The sequence below is a fragment of the Thalassophryne amazonica genome, chromosome 20 (assembly GCF_902500255.1).
Source record: "Thalassophryne amazonica chromosome 20, fThaAma1.1, whole genome shotgun sequence".
NCBI lineage: Eukaryota > Metazoa > Chordata > Actinopteri > Batrachoidiformes > Batrachoididae > Thalassophryne > Thalassophryne amazonica.
Window position 1 is genome coordinate 24,268,868 of NC_047122.1, and position 19,838 is coordinate 24,288,705.

The following is a 19,838-nucleotide window of genomic DNA, read 5'->3' on the forward strand; positions in this document are numbered from 1 at the left end:
TTGATAGTCAAACCTCGGATTAAGGAGGAGCAGTGTGGTTTTTGTCCTGGTCGCAGCACACTGGATCAGCTCTACACCCTCCATCGGGTGCTCGAGGGTTCATGGGACTTCACCCAACCAGTCCACATGTGCTTTGTGGATCTGGAGAAAGCGTTCGACCGTGTCCCTTGAGGCACCCTGTGGGGGAGGGGGGGGGGGGCCTCTGGGAGTACGGGGTCCTTTGCAAAGGGCTATCTGGTCCCTGTACGACTGCAGCAGGAGCTTGGTTCGCATTGCCGATAATAAGTCAAACCTGTTTCCAGTGCACGCTGGCCTCCGCCAGGGCTGTCCTTTGTCACCGGTTCTGTTCATTACCTTTATGGACAGAATTTCTAGGTGCAGCCAGGGTGTAGAGGGGGTCCGGTTTGGGAACCACAGAATCTCATCTCTGCTGTTTGTGGATGATGTGGTTCTCTTGCCTTTGTCAAATCAGGACCTTCAGCATGCACTGGGGCGGTTTGCAGCCAAGTGTGAAGCGTCCGGGATGAAAATCAGCACCTCCAAATCCAAGGCCATGGTTCTCGACCGGAAAAAGGTGCTTTGCCCTCTTCAGGTCGGTGGAGGGTCCTTGCCTCAAGTGGAGGAGTTTAAGTATCTCGGGGTCTTGTTCACGAGTGAGGGACGGATGGAGCATGAGATTGACAGATGGATCGGTGCAGTGTCTGCGGTGATGCGGTCGCTGTATCGGACTGTCGTGGTGAAGAGAGAGCTGAGCAGGGGAGCAAAGCTCTCGATTTACCGATCGATCTACGTTCTGACCCTCATCTATGGCCATGAGATTTGGCTCATGACCGGAAGAACAAGATCGTGAGTACAAGCGGCCGAGATGAGTTTCCTCCGCAGGGTGGCTGGGCGCTCCCTTAGAGATAGGGTGAGGAGCTCAGTCACTCAGGAGGAGCTCGGAGTCGAGCCGCTGCTCCTCCACATCGAAAGGAGCCAGCTGAGGTGGCTCGGGCATCTTTTCCGGATGCCCCCTGGATGCCTCGCTGGAGAGGTGTTCCGGTCATGTTCCATCGGAAGGAGGCCCCGGGGAAGACCCACGACACGCTGGAGGGACTACGTCTCTCAGCTGGCTTGGGAACGCCCCGGGGTTCCCCCGGAGATGCTGGGGGAGGTGTGTGTGGATCGGGAGGTCTGGGCGACTTTGCTTGAGCTGCTGCCCCGCGACCTGACGCCAGATGAAGCAGAAGAAAACGGATGGATGGATAATTTACAAGTTTGTAAAAAAAAACAAAATTGCTTCACAGTAGGATGAAGCAAAAATGTATATTTAGTATTATTATTCTCTCTCTGCTTTTAAATCCTCTCTTAAAACACATTTCTTCTCTTTGGCTTTTAATTTAGCTTGAGATGCTGGTTTTATTATTTATTGTTTTAACTGTGGTTTACTTATTTTTTTATATGCATTTTAACTTGGTTGTTCTTATTTGTGTACAGCACTTTGGTCACTGGCATTGATTTTAAAGCGCTTTGTAAATAAATTGAGATTGAGAGATTGAGATTATGGATTTTTTTAAATCTATGTGAATTTAGTTACAAATTAATTTTAGGTATATTTTTTTAATGCTAGAATTTTCAGATTTGTGAATCACAAGCAGAGAATGATATCTAAAGCTTTACTTGAGGCGTGTGAGTCCATGTCCAGATGTTTCTCACTCACTGGTGTTGCAGTTGGTTCCGGTCCACCCCTCTTCACAGCGACTGCAGTCTGCTCCGATGAAGTGATGCCGACACATACACTTCCCTTTGATGCACCGGCCTTTGTGGTTGCAGTTGTTGAGACAAGCTTTGACTGCACATTTTGGACCAGCAAAGCCAGCGTTGCAAACACACTTCCCCCTCACACACATCCCGCGATTGCTGCAGTTGTTGGGACAATCTTTTTCAGAACAGTCCGGACCCAAAAAACCGACATCACAAATGCACTGTCCATTCACACAGCGCCCCCTGCTGTTGCAGTTTCCAGGACAAGATTCATCCAAACAACTAGCACCTGTGAATCCACTGTCACAGATGCATTTGGCATCAACACATCTTCCGCGGCTGTTGCAGTTATCAGGACACGACCTTTCGGCGCAATCAGGACCCATGAATCCAGAGTCACACTCACACTGCCCATCCACACAGCGCTCCCTGTTGTTGCAGTTACTGGGACAGGAGATCTCGGCACAATCAGGACCCGTGAATCCAGGGTCACACTCACATTGTCCATCCACACAATGCCCCCTGTTGTTGCAGTTACTGGGACAGGAGATCTCGGTGCAATCAGGACCCATGAATCCAGGGTCACACTCACATTGTCCATCCACACAATGCCCCCTGTTGTTGCAGTTACTGGGACAGGAGATCTCGGTGCAATCAGGACCCGTGAATCCAGGGTCACACTCACATTGTCCATTCACACAGCGCCCCCTGCTGTTGCAGTTATTGGGACAGGAGATCTCGGCGCAGTCAGGACCCATGAATCCAGGGTCACACTCACATTGTCCATCCACACAATGCCCCCTGTTGTTGCAGTTACTGGGACAGGAGATCTCGGCACAATCAGGACCTGTGAATCCAGGGTCACACTCACATTGTCCATCCACACAGCGCCCCCTGTTGTTGCAGTTATTGGGACAGGAGATTTCGGCGCAAGCAGGACCTGTGAATCTAGGGTCACATTCACATTGTCCATTCACACAGCGCCCCCTGTTGTTGCAGTTACTGGGACAGGAGATCTCGGTGCAGTCAGGACCTGTGAATCCAGGGTCACACTCACACTGTCCATTCACACAGCGCCCCCTGTTGTTGCAGTTACTGGGACAGAAGGTCTTGGAGCAATCAGAACCCCTGAATCCAGGATCACAAACACACAGTCCATTCACACAACGCCCCCTGTTGTTGCAGTTACTGGGACAGAAGGTCTTGGCGCAATCAGGACCCCTGAATCCAGGATCACAAACACACAGGTCCTTCACACAACGCCCCCTATTGTTGCAGTTACTGGGACAGGAGATCTTGGAGCAATCAGGACCCCTGAAACCAGGATCACACTGACACCGTCCATTCACACAGCGCCCCCTGTTGGTGCAGTTACTGGGACAAGAGATCTTGGTGCAATCAGGACCTGTGAATCTACGGTCACACTCACATTGTCCATCCACACAGCGCCCCCTGTTGTTGCAGTTACTGGGACAGGAGATCTTGGCGCAATCAGGACCCATGAATCCAGGGTCACACTCACATTGTCCATCCACACAGCGCCCCCTGTTGTTGCAGTTACTGGGACAGGAGATTTCGGCACAGTCAGGACCCATGAATCCAGGGTCACACTCACATTGTCCATCCACACAGCGCCCCCTGTTGTTGCAGTTACTGGGACAGGAGATTTCGGCACAGTCAGGACCCATGAATCCAGGGTCACACTCACATTGTGCATTCACACAACGCCCCCTGTGGTTGCAGTTACTGGGACAGGAGATCTCGGCGCAATCAGGACCCATGAATCCAGGGTCACACTCACATTGTCCATCCACACAGCGCCCCCTGTTGTTGCAGTTACTGGGACAGGAGATCTCGGCGCAGTCAGGACCCATGAATCCAGGATCACAAACACACAGGTCCTTCACACAACGCCCCCTGTTGTTGCAGTTACTGGGACAGGAGATCTTGGAGCAATCAGGACCTGTGAATCCAGGGTCACACTCACATTGTCCATCCACACAGCGCCCCCTGTTGTTGCAGTTACTGGGACAGGAGATTTCGGCACAGTCAGGACCCATGAATCCAGGGTCACACTCACATTGTCCATCCACACAGCGCCCCCTGTTGTTGCAGTTACTGGGACAGGAGATCTCGGCGCAAGCAGGTCCCGTGAATCTAGGGTCACATTCACATTGTCCATTCACACAGTGCCCCCTGTTGTTGCAGTTACTGGGACAGGAGATCTCGGTGCAATCAGGACCCGTGAATCCAGGGTCACACTCACATTGTCCATCCACACAGCGCCCCCTGTTGTTGCAGTTACTGGGACAGGAGATCTCGGCGCAAGCAGGTCCCGTGAATCTAGGGTCACATTCACATTGTCCATTCACACAGTGCCCCCTGTTGTTGCAGTTACTGGGACAGGAGATCTTGGTGCAATCAGGACCCGAGAATCCAGGGTCACACTCACATTGTCCATCCACACAGCGCCCCCTGTTGTTGCAGTTACTGGGACAGGAGATCTCGGCGCAGTCAGGACCCATGAATCCAGAGTCACACTGACATTGTCCATCCACACAGCGCCCCCTGTTGTTGCAGTTATTGGGACAGACATTTTTGGAGCAATCAGGACCCATGAATCCAGGATCACACACACACAGTCCCTTCACACAACGCCCCCTGTTGTTGCAGTTACTGGGACAGGAGATTTCGGCACAATCAGGACCCATGAATCCAGGGTCACACTCACATTGTGCATTCACACAACGCCCCCTGTGGTTGCAGTTACTGGGACAGGAGATCTCGGCGCAATCAGGACCCATGAATCCAGGGTCACACTCACATTGTCCATCCACACAGCGCCCCCTGTTGTTGCAGTTACTGGGACAGGAGATCTCGGCGCAAGCAGGTCCCGTGAATCTAGGGTCACATTCACATTGTCCATTCACACAGTGCCCCCTGTTGTTGCAGTTACTGGGACAGGAGATCTCGGTGCAATCAGGACCTGTGAATCCAGGGTCACACTCACATTGTCCATCCACACAGCGCCCCCTGTTGTTGCAGTTACTGGGACAGGAGATCTCGGCGCAAGCAGGTCCCGTGAATCTAGGGTCACATTCACATTGTCCATTCACACAGTGCCCCCTGTTGTTGCAGTTACTGGGACAGGAGATCTCGGTGCAATCAGGACCTGTGAATCCAGGGTCACACTCACATTGTCCATCCACACAGCGCCCCCTGTTGTTGCAGTTACTGGGACAGGAGATCTCGGCGCAGTCAGGACCCATGAATCCAGAGTCACACTCACATTGTCCATCCGCACAGCGCCCCCTGTTGTTGCAGTTATTGGGACAGACATTTTTGGAGCAATCAGGACCCATGAATCCAGGATCACACACACACAGTCCCTTCACACAACGCCCCCTGTTGTTGCAGTTACTGGGACAGAAGGTCTTGGAGCAATCAGGACCCCTGAATCCAGGATCACAAACACACAGGTCCTTCACACAACGCCCCCTGTTGTTGCAGTTACTGGGACAGGAGATCTTGGAGCAATCAGGACCTGTGAATCCAGGGTCACACTCACATTGTCCATCCACACAGCGCCCCCTGTTGTTGCAGTTACTGGGACAGGAGATTTCGGCACAGTCAGGACCCATGAATCCAGGGTCACACTCACATTGTCCATCCACACAGCGCCCCCTGTTGTTGCAGTTACTGGGACAGGAGATCTCGGCGCAAGCAGGTCCCGTGAATCTAGGGTCACATTCACATTGTCCATTCACACAGTGCCCCCTGTTGTTGCAGTTACTGGGACAGGAGATCTCGGTGCAATCAGGACCCGTGAATCCAGGGTCACACTCACATTGTCCATCCACACAGCGCCCCCTGTTGTTGCAGTTACTGGGACAGGAGATCTCGGCGCAAGCAGGTCCCGTGAATCTAGGGTCACATTCACATTGTCCATTCACACAGTGCCCCCTGTTGTTGCAGTTACTGGGACAGGAGATCTTGGTGCAATCAGGACCCGAGAATCCAGGGTCACACTCACATTGTCCATCCACACAGCGCCCCCTGTTGTTGCAGTTACTGGGACAGGAGATCTCGGCGCAGTCAGGACCCATGAATCCAGAGTCACACTGACATTGTCCATCCACACAGCGCCCCCTGTTGTTGCAGTTATTGGGACAGACATTTTTGGAGCAATCAGGACCCATGAATCCAGGATCACACACACACAGTCCCTTCACACAACGCCCCCTGTTGTTGCAGTTACTGGGACAGAAGGTCTTGGAGCAATCAGGACCCCTGAATCCAGGATCACAAACACACAGGTCCTTCACACAACGCCCCCTGTTGTTGCAGTTACTGGGACAGGAGATCTTGGAGCAATCAGGACCCCTGAAACCAGGATCACACTGACACCGTCCATTCACACAGCGCCCCCTGTTGGTGCAGTTACTGGGACAGGAGATCTCGGCGCAATCAGGACCCATGAATTCAGGGTCACACTCACATTGTCCACCCACACAGCGCCCCCTGTTGTTGCAGTTACTGGGACAGGAGATCTCGACGCAGTCAGGACCCGTGAATCCAGGGTCACACTCACATTGTCCATCCACACAGCGCCCCCTGTTGTTGCAGTTATTGGGACAGGAGATTTGGGCGCAATCAGAACCTGTGAATCCAGGGTCACACTCACACTGTCCATCCACACAGCGCCCCCTGTTGTTGCAGTTACTGGGACAGGAGATTTCGGCGCAATCAGGACCCGTGAATCCAGGATCACACTCACATTGTCCATCCGCACAGCGCCCCCTGTTGTTGCAGTTACTGGGACAGGCGATTTCAGCGCAATCAGGACCTGTGAATCCAGGGTCACACTCACATTGTCCATCCACACAGCGCCCCCTGTTGTTGCAGTTACTGGGACAGGAGATTTCGGCGCAATCAGGACCCATGAATCCAGGGTCACACTCACATTGTCCATCCACACAGCGCCCCCTGTTGTTGCAGTTACTAGGACAGGAGTTTTCTGAACAATCTGGACCAGTGAATCCAGGGTCACACTCACAGTGTCCATTCACACAGCGCCCCCTGTTGTTGCAGTTATTGGGACAGAAGGTCTTGGAGCAATCAGGACCCCTGAATCCAGGATCACAAACACACAGTTCCTTCACACAGCGACCCCTGTTGTTGCAGTTACTGGGACAAGAGATCTTGGAGCAATCAGGACCCCTGAATCCTGGAGCACACTGACACCGCCCATTCACACAGCGCCCCCTGTTGGTGCAGTTCCTGGGACAGGAGATCTTGGCGCAGTCATGACCTTTGAATCCAGGGTCACACTCACATTGCCCATTAACACAGCGCCCCCTGTTGTTGCAGTTACTGGGACAGGATTCATCCAAACAACCAGGACCTGTGAAACCGACATCACAGATGCATTTACCACTGACACACCTTCCATGAAGGTTACAGTTGCCACGGCAGCCTGTCTGGGCACAGTCCGGCCCTGAGAATCCAGGATCGCACTCACACTGTCCGCTGACACACCTGCCTCTGTCATTACAGTTCCCAGGACAGTTAGAATCCTTGCAGTCCGGCCCACTGAATCCAGGGAAGCAGACACACCTGCCGTCCACACAGCGGCCCTGGTCACTGCACTCGTTTGGACAATCGCCAGTCTGTTCTTTAACAGCACCTGCACCAAACAAGAGCAGAAAAGAAGGACAGAGGTCATATAGTGGTTTTTCTTAACAACTGATAGTAATGTCATTTCCTACTCTCACACATGATTTTGGTAACGAAAAAGTGTTTTTTTATTTTATTCATAGAGTTAAAACCTCAATATTATCAGTTTTGCTTTTTGTTTGTTTGTTTTTTAAATAAAGAACATGAAGAAGACGATGATAAAGATGATGAAGAACATCTCCAATTGGGTCACGGGGGGATGGAACCTATCCCAGCAGTCATAGGGCATGAGGCAGGGTACACCCCGGAGATGATGCCAGTCTGTCACAGGACCACATAAAGACAGACAAACACATTCACACCCACACACACACTACGGACAATTTAAAGTTTTCAATTTACCTAACCTGCATGTCTTTGGATGTGGGAGGAAGCCGGAGCACCCGGAGGGAACTGACACAAACACAGGGAGAACATGCAAACTCCACACAGAAAGGCCCCAGGTGGGAAGTGATCCCATGACCTTCTTGCTGTGAGGCAACAGTGCTAACCACTAAAGCCACCTTGACACTTGCATGAATTTTGGCTCCGCACTGCCGCGCAATTCATCGTGCCAATGCGTGTCATTTAGATGGCATGCTGCAAAGCATGAAGCCTAGTTTGCGCACTGTTCACGCCATGTTTACGCATAAGTTACGCACTTTTCGTGCAATGCATTACCAAAAGTGGCACGCAATAACACGCAATTGCATGACTGTTTTACACCCTGTTGGCACACACAATATGTGTACAATATGCGCACAACATGGTACGCACAATGCGCATTGTTCCCGCAAAAGCTTGCATTGACACAACCACTTTGCTCATGCGTGAAGCAGTCGTGGCATTATTTGGTCCTGCTTTGTCCTGCTTGACACCACGCTATATAAAATAGCAGGCATCACAGTTTGACCCTACAAACTGTTGAATGCCACAGAAGAAGCTCTTAAAAACAAGAAAATGACCCAATTTTATCTCGCAGCTGCAGCACTACTTCTTAAAGAGCAGGAGAAAATGCAGAAAAAGCAAGGCATAACTCCAACTACAAAAAGGAAAGCAAGGACAGTGTGGGTGAGGGAATGGGTGACTAGAAGACATCACTTTGGACATTATGACCTTTTACTGACAGAACTTCACAAGGAAGATCCAAGAGGCAATAGGAATTACTGTCAGGTTCGCCCCGGCTCGGGGTCAAGGTCTTTGTTTATGGCTTAATTTCTTCTGTGGTTTCATTCTTTATCTTATCTTTTAGTATTGCAGTCATTTATTCATGGTCTTGTGTAGTAGTTATAAATTCTCTGGTTTTGCTTTATTTATCTTCAGTGTCTTATTGTTAGATTGTGTTCTGTTAGTCTTGGGTTTTATTTTCTGTTATTGTTTATCGTGTGTCAGTTATTCTTTGCTTTATTCAGTAGTCACCGGTTTTGTTTTCTATTCATCACTTATTCTGTTTAACCATTAGTTTGTTTTGCCACTTTTATTGTATTCACTTTTCTGTATCAGCCAGTATCAGCTTCGCTCTAGTTTTCCACTTTTTGACTTGCCACGTTAGTTCTTAGCTTTGTTCACATTAATTATGGTTTTTCATGCACGTCACGTTTTGCACCGTTGGTTTTTCTGTCAGTTAGTTATCTTGCCCCAGTTCGCTTTGCTTTTATCTCACTGCACACACTTGTACTTACCCTTGTCCTCCCCGGTCACGTCCCGTTCCACACACCTGCACCTCATCACACCATAATTAGTCTGCTCCTTATTTAAGCCTTCACAAGTTCCACAGCTCACTGCCCGATTGTTGACGTAGTTCTCGCCTTTCATTCACGTCCTATTTGCTTTGTAGTTGCTGACCTTGTTTGCTTCGACCTCCACCTTGCTGTATTCTGAACTCCGCCTGTATTTTGACTCTGCCTTTGTTTTGCCTGCTTTATTCCTCGACATCATGTGAACGAACCCTGCCTGGTTTATGGACCATGTCCCAGCCAGTACCATGTCTGATATCTCTGCCTCCATGTCTGATTACCTGTGTACCAAATCCAGTACCTGGTTTCTAGATGAAGCCTTTTATTCATCTCAACCAACCATGCCTGTGAGTCTGCATGTGTCTCCTAATGATTCCTGTGCCAAGCCATCACGAGTCCTGACAATTACAGTATTGTTCAGAATAATAGTAGTGCTATGTGACTAAAAAGATTAATCCAGGTTTTGAGTATATTTCTTATTGTTACATTGGAAACAAGCTACCAGTAGATTCAGTAGATTCTTGATATGCACACTCTTAAGGCTATGAAATTGGGCTATTAGTAAAAAAAAAGTAGAAAAGGGGGTGTTCACAATAATAGTAGTGTGGCATTCAGTCAGTGAGTTCGTCAGTTTTGTGGAACAAACAGGTGTGAATCAGGTGTCCCCTATTTAAGGATGAAGCCAGCACCTGTTGAACATGCTTTTCTCTTTGAAAGCCTGAGGAAAATGGGACATTCAAGACATTGTTCAGAAGAACAGCGTAGTTTGATTAAAAAGTTGATTGGAGAGGGGAAAACCTATACGCAGGTGCAAAAAATTATAGGCTGTTCATCTACAATGATCGCCAATGCATTAAAATGGACAAAAAAACCAGAGACGCGTGGAAGAAAACAGAAAACAACCATCAAAACGGATAGAAGAATAACCAGAATGGCAAAGGCTCACCCATTGATCAGCTCCGGGATGATCAAAGACAGTCTGGAGTTACCTGTAAGTACTGTGACAGTTAGAAGACGCCTGTGTGAAGCTAATTTATTTGCAAGAATCTCCCGCAAAGTCCCTCTGTTAAATAAAAGACGTGCAGAAGAGGTTACAATTTGCCAAAGAACACATCAACTGGCCTAAAGAGAAATGGAGGAATATTTTGTGGACTGATGAGAGTAAAATTGTTCTTTTTGGGTCCAAGGGCCGCAGACAGTTTGTGAGATGACCCCCAAACTCTGAATTCAAGCCACAGTTCACAGTGAAGACAGTGAAGCATGGTGGTGCAAGCATCATGATATGGGCATGTTTCTCCTACTATGGTGTTGGGCCTATATATCACATACCAGGTATCATGGATCAGTTTGGATATGTCAAAATACTTGAAGAGGTCATGTTGAGGACATGCCCTTGAAATGGGTGTTTCAACAAGACAATGGCCTCAAGCACACTAGTAAACAAGCAAATTCTTGGTTCCAAACCAACAAAATTAATGCCTCGCAGATGTGAAGAAATCATGAAAAACTGTGGTTATACAACTAAATACTAGTTTAGTGATTCACAGGATTGCTAAAAAAGCAGTTTGAACATAATAGTTTTGAGTTTGTAGCATCAACAGCAGATGCTACTATTATTGTGAACACCCCTTTTCTACTTTTTTTTACTAATTGCCCAATTTCATAGCCTTAAGAGTGTGCATATCATGAATGCTTGGTCTTGTTGGATTTGTGAGAATCTACTGAATCTACTGGTACCTTGTTTCCCATGTAACAATAAGAAATACACTCAAAACCTGGATTAATCTTTTTAGTCACATAGCACTACTATTATTCTGAACACTACTGTACTTGAGAATTACCCTGCGCACAATGACAATGCACTGACATACAGTGACATGCAGTGTTTGCAAATAGGTTGCGCAATATTCATGACTAGTTCATGCAAGTGGCATGGCATTTATGCGTGCCAGAAATTTTGAACATTTCAAAATTTTCTTTGCACACTGGTATGCAGCCTTGCATAGTTTATGCACAGTTTACAACAGTTTAAACTGAAGGTCAAGGTTTACTGAAGGTCAAGGTAAATCACTTATCCCAGGTAATGGCTTATGGGTAAGAATTCACCATATTCATGCAAAATATGGAGGCAAAAAAGCACAAATTACTACCAGGAAAGTTTTTTGGGATGATTGTAGTATTTGTTCTTCCTTGCCCTTTGACCTTAACCTTACATTTTTCGCATACCAAAAGAAGTGTTCCTCAAGTGTCTACTTGTCTACTTTGAAGACGATCCAAGATGATTTGCATGCTTTTTCACACCCTTACAAATCAAAGTTTTGCACCTTGTTCTCATTATGTCACCAAATGACATCATAATGCAAAACTGTTGATATATTCTGAACCCTCAGCAAGATCTTTAATTTGGTGTACTACACGACATGTTTTACATGTTTCACCTACTTGTTGGTCATCTTTGATCTCCAGGTAAATCCTGAAGGCCAAAGTCAATCACTTATCCCAGGTAATGGCGTATGGAAGACCATTCACTATATTCATGTGAAATGTGCAGGCAAAAAAGCACAAATTGCTGCTAGGAAAGTCTTTTTTTGTGTGTGTGTGTGGGGGGGGGGGAATCTTAGGGTTTGACCTTTCTGTGAACTTGACCTTTGATGTTGACCTTGACCCTTTTGTGTGCTGAAAGGTATCTACATAGTACTGCTATATGTGAACTTAAAAGAGCCTGCAATGATGATTTGCATGTTTTTTCACACCCTTAAAAAAAAAAAAAATTGCAGGTTTTATTGTCATGACTCATGCCATCACCAAATGACATCGTAACTTAAAACTTCTGCTACATTTTGGATCCTCTCATCAAGCATTAAATTTGGTGTAAAACACGACATGTTTTACTCAAATATGAAATTTTACCCAATTTAGGTCATCTTTGACCTCAAAGTAACCCCTGAAGGTTAAGGTCGATCACTTATCCCAGGTAACGGCTTATGTACCAGACCACCTACTATCATCCTGTGCAGTTTAGAAGCACAATTTCAAAAATTGCAACGAGGAAAGTTGTTTTGATGATTTCAGTGTTTGACCTTCCTGTGACCTTGACCTTTGAACATGGCCCTTTGTGTACTGAAAGGTATCTCCACAGGACTGCTATATATGATAATAATGATTTGCATGCTTTTTCACACCCTTATAAAAAGAAATAAATAAATAAAAAATAAAAAATGTTTTGTCATCATCACGTTTTGTCATCATCACATTACCAAATGACATCATAATTTAAACCCTTTGATATATTCTGGATCATCTCATCAAGCCCTTTAATTTGGTGTATGACACAGCATGTTTTACAAATAATATGAAATTTGACCCTCTCCGGGAACCATTACCTTATTGTGGTGGAGAGGTCTGTGTGCCACTGTGAACCTGAGAGCTGTGTTGTCTGGAGCCTTTGTGCTCCTGGTAGGGTCTCCCATGGCAAATTGGTCTCAGGCAAGGGTCCAGACTAAGAATGGTTCACGAGACACCATGACAAAACAAGGCAGAGGAAATGTGACCCGGCCTGGAGGAAGCCCAGGGCCCCCGTCTGGAGCCAGGTCCGGATGGGGAACCCATCAGCGAGCACCTGGTGGCTGGGTTTGCCACACAGCCCGGTCAGACACAGCCTGATAAGGCAATATAGCCCTTCCATCTCCACCCTGTGGGCTCACCAATCGCAGGTGTCCGCAAGAGTCCAGTGCATTGCCCCATGGGGGGCAGTGAAAGTCAAGGGCCTTGGCAGACCAAAACCGGGTGGCAGGGGCTAGCTCTGGGGGTGTAGAATGTCACCTGGCTGTGGTGGAAGGAGCTGGAGCTTGCACGGGAGGTAGGGCTTTACCAGTTACATCTGGTGGGCCTTGCCTCCATGCACAGCCTTGACTCCGGAACCACTCTCCTTGACAGGGGTTTGACCTTATTCTTCTCTGATGTTGCCTAGAGTGTGAGGCACCAGGTGGGTGTGGGGATATTTCCAAGACTCCAGCTGAGTGCCGCTACATTGGAGTTTACCCCAATAGATGAGAGGAGAAGTCCTGTATGTGGCTCAGGTGGGGGACTCCATTGTTCTGCTAGGGGACTGCAATGCACACGTGGGCAATGACAGAGACACCTGGAGAGATGTGATTGGGAGGAACGGCTTCCCCGATCTACACCCGAATAGTCGTTTGTTATTGGACTTCTGTGCTAGTCATTGTCCATAACGAACACCATGTTCAAACATAAGGTTGCTCATAACTGTACATGGTCCCAGAGCACCCTAGTCCAAAGGTCGATGATCAATTTGGTGATTGTATCATCTGATCTGATGCTGCATATTCTGGACATTCAGGTGACGAGAAGGGCAGAGCTGTCATCTGATCACCATCTGGTGGTAAGATGGATCAGAAGATGGGGTAGAACTTTGGACAGACCTGGTAAGCCCAAACCGATAGTGCAGTTGAACTGGGAACATCTGGAGGAGCCCACTGTCCTATAGATCTTCAATTCACACCTCCTGCAGAGCTATTCTGCACTGGAAGGAACACTTTGAGGAACTCCTGCATCAGACCAAAGCATCCTCTATAGTAGGGGCAGAGCCGAAAGCTAATTTCAATGTCCCTGGTGGAAGTCACTGAGTTAGTCAAACAACTCCATAGTGGCAAGGCCCCGGGGTTTGATGAGATCCGTCCAGAAATGCTGAAGGCTCTGGGTGTGGAGGGACTGTTTTGGATGAGACAGTGCCTAAGGAAACTGGGGTGGTGGTCCCCATATTTAAAAAAAGGGACCAGAGAGTGTGTGCTAATTACAGGGGCATCACAGTACTCAGCCTCCCTGGTGAAGTCTACTCCAGGGTGCTGGAAAGGAGGGTTCAGCCGATAGTCGAACCTCTGATTGAAGAGGAACAATATGAGTCCATCCTGGTAGTGGAAAAACCGCCCAGCTCTTCACTCTCATAAGGATCCTGGAGAAGGCCTGGGAGTATGCCCATCCAGTCTACATGTGTTTTGTGGACTTGGAGAAGGCGTATGATTGGGTACCCCGCGGGATGCTGTGGGAGGTGTTGCAGGAGTATGGAGTGAGGGGTCCCTTCTCAAAGCCATCCAATCTCTGTACTCACAAAGCAAGATCTGTGTTCAGGGACTCGGCAGTAAGTCTGATTTTTTTCCGGTGGGGGTTGGCCTCCGCCAGGGCTGTGCCTTGTCACCAATCCTGTTTGTGATATTCATGGACAGGATATCAAGGCGTAGTCAGGGGAGAGGGTTTCTGGTTTGGTGGGCTTGGGGTCTCATCACTGCTTTTTGCAGATAATGTGGTCCTGTTGGCTTCATCGGCCTGTGGCCTACAAAAAACACTGGATCGATTCGCAGCTGAGTACGAAGCACCTGGGATGAGGATCAGCACCTCTAAATCTGAGGCCATGGTTCTCAGCAGGAAACCGATGGATTGCCTACTCTTGGTAGGGAATGCGGTCTTGCCACAAGTGAAGGAGTTCAGATACCTCGGGGTCTTGTTAATGAGTGAGGAGACAAAAGAGTGTGAGATTGGCCGGAGAATCGGCGCAGCAGGGGCGGTATTGCATTCGCTCTACCGTACTTTTGTGACAAAAAGGGAGCTGAGCCAAAAGGGGAAGCTCTCGATCTACTGGTCAATCTTCATTCCCACTCTCACCCATTGGTCATGAGGGTTGGGTCATGACAAAAAGAACTAGACTGCAGGTACAAGTGGCTGAAATGGGCTTCCTTAGGAGGGCTTCCTTAGAGATAGGGTGACAAACTCGGTCATCCGCAGGGAGCTTGAAGTAGCGCTGCTGCTCTTTTGCATTGAAAGGAGCCAGCTGAGGTGGTTCGAGCATCTGGTAAGGATGGCCACTGGGCACCTCTCCAGGGAAGCGTTCCCAACACGACCATCTTGGAGGAGACCCGGGGAAGACCCAGGACTAGGTGGAGAGATTATATCTCCACACTGACCTAGGAACACCTCGGGATCCACAGTCAGAGGTGGTCAGTGTGGCCCGGGAAAGGGAAGTCTGGGGTCCCCTGCTGGAGCTGTTGCCCCCACAACCCGATCGCGGATAAGCAGCTGAAGATAAGTGATAAGTGAAATTTGACCTACTTTATCTTTGACCTTAAGGTAAACCCTGAAGGTCAAGGTCAGTTGCTTATCCCAGGTTATGGCTTATGGGCAAGGCCTTTCCCTATATTCATGCCAAATTTGGACAAAAAAAAAAAAAAAAAGCACAAATTGCAATCAGGAAAATTGTTTTGGTGATTTTAGTGTTTGACCTTCCAGTGAAGATGTAAGATGAAGGAAAAGGAAGATGAAAGCGAGGAAGATGATAAAGAAAAGAAAGATAACGGAAAAGATGATGCAGAATAACAAAGAAGAAAAGGATGATGGTGATGAAGAATAAAGATGAAAGAAAACCAAGATGAGAAAAGCTAATGATGAAGCAATGAATTCTTGCTGAAATGTGGCCTTTACATTTGGTTGAAGTTGGAGGACTCTTGGAGTTGATGGTATTTAATGTCACGCTCAAACATCCACTAAGTGAAACTGTCCAAAGTGCAGTGCATAAAAGAGTTCTGCACATTTATTTCCTTTTGATTTTCAGATCAGCCTCACGTAGCGGTGGCTCTGGAAACAAACAGCGGTTGTTGGGATAGCACAGACACCGGCAGTGAACAACAAACTGCTATTTGTTCAACTTTGAGTCCTCCCACAGGTGGAAAACGAATCAGTTGCAGACGTCTCTGCAGATTTCTGAAAAGATGTTTGGGATGAGTTTGAAGACAAAGGAATCCCTTCATAATTTTGTTTCAGTTTGCACTTTGGTGGGAGGTGGAGCTATAATTCCCGGCAATTAGGCTGTAAGGCACCGTTGTTCCGGCCAATTATCCCCGTGTGTCTGTGCACGTGCGTGTGATGATGATGAGGATAGGGTGGAGGAGAAGACTGAGATCATTCTGGGCAGCGAGCTGTGGCAGCTCTGCCAGAAACATCCTTGTTTGTTTACGGCGACAAAAACAGAAAACCACAGTGCTGAGATTTATATTTTTATCACTGCTTTATGACATCAGATAAATCAAGTCACACTCCTTTAAGACACAATTAAAGTAAAACAGCTTTTTAATCTAAAACTAATGTCGTGGTCGGCCTTTTGTCTGCCTCTCTCCACTCCCTTTATCTCCTCTCGTGTGTTGTTTCTCTGTTTTTCCTCCAGGTGGCACGCTGCAGAGCCGAGGAAAACCTGCTACTCATCATCTCCTCACACCTGACGCTCATGAGCTCCTGATCAGGAGCAGGTTACTTAAACCCTGGCTTTGAACAATGAGTCTTTGCCAGAATCTATCTTGACCTTGTTACCTGCCAGGATCTACATTAACATTGATCCACGACTTTGATCCATGATCTTGTCTATGCTGTCGCTTCCATGCGCTTTGACATCTGAGCTTCCTGCAGCTCATCTCAAGGTAACCTGGCTCCTCTATTTTCTGTAACAGAGCTCTTTGACGTTTTGGCATTTCCAGATGCCTTCCACGCTGCACTGCTCCTGGTTTCCACGCCACTACCAGCACTACATCACTTTGGAACTCGCTGCTCTGATGCAGCTCATCAGCGTTCAGACTCAGAGTGTGCTGCTCTGCTCCGTTCAGGTAAGTTCCTGCCGACTGAGTTTGTGAGATTCCACCTCTCACCCTGCTCCTGTTTGTGACTGTGCATTACCAAGAACTGTATGAACTGTTATGCAGAATTACTAAGAACTTCCAAGTCGATGCTGAAGCCAAATCCAGCTTAACTGAACTGCTTCACAAGGTGCTGTTGCTGACCTCTGACCTCTGTGAACAATTCCTGAACTGTGAGCTATTCCTGTATTAAGCCTACCGTCAACATCCAGGATTCCAACTCACTCTCTAACTTCCAAGCCTGGCTCTGTGTGAACTGCAGCTCCCGGATTTCCACCGCTACAAGCGGGCCCTGTCTCGGCTCTGTAGGCACCATCTCCAGCTCAGCACTTTAATTCCTCAGTTATTCATTATTGTAAATAAATCTCTTTTTGTTGACAACCCGTTCTTGTCCTTGCTCTCAGCATTTGAGTCCATCGCCTGTAACGGGTCGGTCCCGCCTGGACCCCCAACTACAACAACTAAAACCAAACCTTTTTTATCAGGATATTAATTTATTCAAAATATAAAACTATAAATAATGGTGCTTTACATAAATATGAAACCTTTTCATTCATTCATTTTCTGCCGTTTATCCGGATCTGGGTCACGGTGGCAGGAAACCAAGCAACTCGATCCTGAGGTGTTCCCAAGCCAGCTGGGAGATTGTGTCCTGGGTCTTCCCTGGGGTCTCCTCACAGTTGTACATGCTTGGAAGACCTCCCTAGGCAGACCACCAGGGGGCACCCTTACTAGATGCCAGAATCACCTCAGCTCCAGCTTTAATCAGAGTCCTTCTGGGATATTTGAGCTTCTCACTCTGTATCCAAGTGCAAGTCCAGATACCAGATAGGAATCTCATTTCCGTCACTTGTGTCCGTGACCTTGTTCTTTCAGTCATTACCCAAAGTTCATGACCATAGTGAGGATAGAAGCGCAAATCGACTGGTAAATCAAGAGTTTCACCTTCTGGCTCAACTCCTTCTTGACCACGATGGTCAGGTAGACCATCCACAGGACATCAGGAGCTGCCCCAATCCATCTACCGATCTCACGCTCCATCTTACCCCCACTCATGAACAAGACCCAGAGATAATTTAACTTCTCTACTTGGCAGTAACTCTCCCCTGGCCCAGCTCAAATGCGCCTTTCTGCATCAGCTAATAAGGATTAATAAATAATTACAAAACACACTAGTTAACTCTTTATTAGCAGTTAATTGATGCATGTTACTGCATTAACTAACGTTGGTTAGTGTACCCTGATTATAAAGGGTTACTACAGTGTGTCCTCTGACACCACCATCAGGCCAAAACTAACACAGATGCACACAAACATCAAACAGGCAGAGTTTTTTTTTAGAATAAAACTTGAATTTGGAAGTCATAGTTCTGGTCTGAGAAGGTCCTCAGACTTGACTTTGAGGAGTCACATTACCTTTGCTCTCTTTGGGGGCGCAGCAGTCTCGTTCTGCTCTTCCGCATTTCTCCCTGAGGACCGACACCTCCCTCTCCAGCTCCTGCACACGCTCCCTCAGAGTGACAACCTCCACCTCGCAGCCACACCCCCCTGATGGAACCAGTTTGATCCGATGGGTCAGAACCAGAGGAGAACCAGGAACTAGGTCCAGTTCTTTACCTGTGAAACATGGAGCAACTGAGATTCAAAAACTCTTCTTATTGTTACAGGTATGTGCAATGGAATTACTGAAGGTTTCTGACAATAAATAGAAAATCAAAGTCCAAAAAAATGTAAAAATATGAAACAGAAACTGAACGTAGCAGCCAAAACATGAAAAAGTCCAACTAACCAGTGTTAAAGCAAAAACTCTGTTTTTCAATTGGTCACTAAGTTTCTAAAAATCAGGGTGTTTTTTTTGTTTGTTTCTTTGCTTTTTGAGATAGTGGGGGTTTACCTACATGAAATTATAATTAAAGTGACGGCTAATACCGAACTCAGATTTTTTTTGTAGCCAATGAATCAAAAACTATTATTAACGGTTAAGGCCCTGTGACAAACTGGCGTCCTGTCCAGGGTGTACCCTGCCTCATGCCCTATGACTGCTGGGAATTAATGGACCCCCGTGACCCTTAACTGGAGTAAACGGGTATAGAAAATGGATTGATCGATTTATGGATAACAAAACTTTTCATTTCTTTGTGCTGCTAAAAAAAAAAAAAACAAAAGAAAAAAAACAGACAGCTCAGATTATCTATATTATAATAGCCAAGTGGCCTCTCTGTGCATGCGTGCGTGTCTGACTTTGATCACACCGAAACCGGGGAGAGTTGACATTTGCTGTTTGGTATGCTTGTGAATTTTGGGTCAAGGATGAACGCTGTGAAAACGGAAAGTTTATAGGACTAATATTTTTGGAAAAATTACCAATTTTAACTAACCAATAAACAATGGACGTTGTGCTGCAATGCACCATGGGAGTTCAGGGATTTGGGGATTTAAATATTGTTATTGTGGTTCTTGTTAATTTAACACTGTTGTTAGTTATTGATTTATTGTGTTTTTGTAGTTCAGTTGGTTTAGTAGTTAAATCTCATGTTGTCTTTACCATGACTGAAAAGTGTAGTACATTTGATGACTTCCGCTATGTCTCTGTTTGTGCATGTCTAAAATTAGAAGCACCTGCTTGTGGCAGAGTGCAGAAAAGACAAAAAGCTCTCCGCGCGCGGGTGTGTGTAACTTCAATCACAGAGAAACTGTGGACAGCTGACATTTGCCGTTTGGTATGCTTATGTATTTTGGATCAAGAATGAATGCTGCCAAAATGTCACTTTGATAGGACTAATATTTTTGGAGAAGCTACGGACATTAGCTAACAACACTGAACAATGGACGTTGCTAACTGTATTCTGTACACTCTCCACTCACACACCATTCCAGCAGGGGGCCGTAAATCAACTATATATTAAAAACGTGTATGCATGATTTTACAACCCCAATTCCAATGAAGTTG

General features: G+C 47.1%; 1 protein-coding gene across 2 annotated transcripts in view; it reads right to left on the bottom strand.

Annotated features, from left to right (window-relative positions):
• The window catches only part of LOC117501814 (fibrillin-2-like), a 68,302-nt gene that overhangs the window by 45,987 nt on the left and 2,477 nt on the right, over positions 1–19,838 (bottom strand). For both annotated transcript variants that reach the window (XM_034160773.1, XM_034160772.1), the window contains exons 3-4: positions 18,305–18,505; positions 1,700–7,429 (exon numbers count right to left, since the gene is read on the bottom strand). In XM_034160773.1, coding sequence (XP_034016664.1) covers positions 1,700–7,429; positions 18,305–18,505 — 5,931 coding nt within the window. The remainder of the gene's footprint in view (positions 1–1,699; positions 7,430–18,304; positions 18,506–19,838) is intronic.